This window comes from Alligator mississippiensis, chromosome 15 (genome assembly GCF_030867095.1).
Source record: "Alligator mississippiensis isolate rAllMis1 chromosome 15, rAllMis1, whole genome shotgun sequence".
Classification (NCBI taxonomy): Eukaryota; Metazoa; Chordata; order Crocodylia; family Alligatoridae; genus Alligator; species Alligator mississippiensis.
Genome location: NC_081838.1, coordinates 32313624 through 32315886, shown reverse-complemented (window position 1 = coordinate 32315886; position 2263 = coordinate 32313624). Strand labels below are relative to the sequence as shown.

The window sequence follows — 2263 nt, the reverse complement described above, 5'->3', positions numbered from 1 at the left end:
AAAATTTAAATGTATAATGAAAAATATTGTCACTTTGGGAACCCTGATTTCTATCAGAAAACTCCTTTTTAACTGAAAATCAGGTGGACCTCTAAAACAATCAAGTCATGGAGAATTGTGGCGAGGAAAAATGGTGTTTTTTTCTCTTCCTTCCTCTTCTCCTGACACAGTCATTCCCTTTCCCTCCACAGGCATCGAAAAAGGCACTGTGGATGATGATGTCCAATTGCACCACTGTGACTGAGTTCCTACTCCTGGGGTTCTCCGATGCCCTGGAATTGCAGATCTTGCACTTGGCCAGCTTTCTAATACTATACCTGGCAGCCCTGATTGGCAATCTCCTTGTTATCATGCTCATAGCCGTTGACAGCCACCTCCACACCCCGATGTACTTCTTCCTCCTCAATCTGTCCATCCTAGACATTGGATCCATCTCTGTCACTGTTCCCAAATCCATGGCCAATTCCATACTGAACACCAGGCTGATTTCCTATTTTGGATGTGTCACCCAAGTTTTTTTTGTTGTCTTTTTCATTGCAGCAGACATTGCCATCCTCACCTTCATGGCTTATGACCGATACATCGCCATCTGCAAACCACTGCACTATGCGACAGTGATGAACAGCAAAGCTTGTCTGAAAATGGCAGCCACGGCCTGGAGCACAGCTGTTCTGTACTCTGCCCTGCACACGGGGAACACCTTTAGGCTGCCCTTCTGCCACTCCAACATCATCAACCAGTTCTTCTGTGAAATCCCCCAGCTCCTTAGGATCTCTGGTTCAGAGGTGTTTACTAGTGAAATTCAGATTTTTATCTTTAGTGCATTTTTAGGTCTTGGTTGCATTGTGTTTATATTTGTGTCTTATATTCAGATATTCACTACTGTACTGAGAATCCCCTCTGAGCAGGGCTGGCATAAAGCAGTTTCCACCTGTCTTCCCCACCTCATTGTTGTCGCCTTGCTGGGTAGCACTGGGATGATTGCCTATGTGAAGCCCACATCTGGGTCCCCATCAGCTCTGGACCTCATGGTGTCTGTTCTGTATTCTGTGATCCCACCAATGATGAATCCGGTCATCTACAGCATGAGAAACAAGGACATGAAAGCATCTCTGTGGAAACTGGTGAGATGGAAGTGGTTTATTCCAACGAAGATGCTAGTTTTTCTCCAGTGACTGTGGTTTCACTGAACATTTTTATAGAAACTGAGTTGTTTTAATAGAAATTAACTCCGCCAGTGTCGGTAGTGGAATTTTTACAGAAACAACCAACTATGTTATTCATACAGATTAAGTTATCTAATGTTAGTTGTGTTTCTTTAGGTTTACACCATTTTAAATAACCTCTCTAATTTTTACCCTAAATCTCACTGAACCTTTTGTTCTAAGGTACCACTCTGTCCTTGATAATCTTTTTGTACCTTTTAAATTTTATCTTTGATGCTGATACTGTCATTTCTTAGTGCACTGTTGCAACCATTTTTATGTACCTTAAATATTTATAAGATGCCTTGTTGGAGAATATCACTGGATCTTTGTCTTGTTTTGGTTAAAACATTTTCTTGAGGTTTGATTATTTGAGATCTGGAAGGAGGGTATGAGAATATTTGAAAGGGAATTATAATGGGGTTTAGATAGTGTGTGTCAGTCTTTCCTCAGGTTCCTGGACTTTCAGTCATGCTTTTCTGTATGTTTCTGCAAGAGCGCTGAGGGTTTTCCTCCACACAACCCTGAAGAGATAGAAATGATTTGCTGTAAGTGTGTACCCACTAGAGCTCCTGTGCACGTCATGACTGTAGTGATGCTGGATACTCGTCGTTTCTTTATTCCACTATAGCGGAGATGTAGGTACTTAAATCAGCTGCCAGGTTTAACTACGTCAAGCCCAAATAACGTTCATGCTGCTAGTCCCTAAATCCTTTCAGGACTGGTAGCGGATACTTTCATCTTTCCAACAAGCAGCCTATGCCAAGAGCTCCAATAATGCAAATAGTGTGACCTTGCTTAGAATGGATGTAAAAGGAAACTCAGTAGAGACCACAATCTGTTGCTGTACAACTGTATCGACATTGTGGCTTGTATTCCTTGGGAGATCAGGCAATGTATGAAATCTGTTTTTTCTTTCAAATCAGAAAGAATAATCAACATTTCCCAGAATGCCCCAGAGGACAGCATCCTCCAAAAAAAAAAAAAGCAAAAAAAATATCAGCTCCACTTAATTACTTCTGAGAGTTTAGGTAACCATCCAGAATTGACACCCAAAA

General features: G+C 41.5%; 1 protein-coding gene across 1 annotated transcript; it reads left to right on the top strand.

Moving 5' to 3' along the window:
• The first annotated feature begins 204 nt into the window (after window positions 1-204).
• On the top strand, window positions 205-1471 carry LOC132245903 (olfactory receptor 14I1-like). The gene has a single exon (XM_059719206.1). The coding sequence runs from the start codon at window positions 213-215 to the stop codon at window positions 1173-1175; it is 963 nt and encodes a 320-aa protein (XP_059575189.1). The 5' UTR covers window positions 205-212; the 3' UTR covers window positions 1176-1471.
• Window positions 1472-2263: the final 792 nt, after the last annotated feature.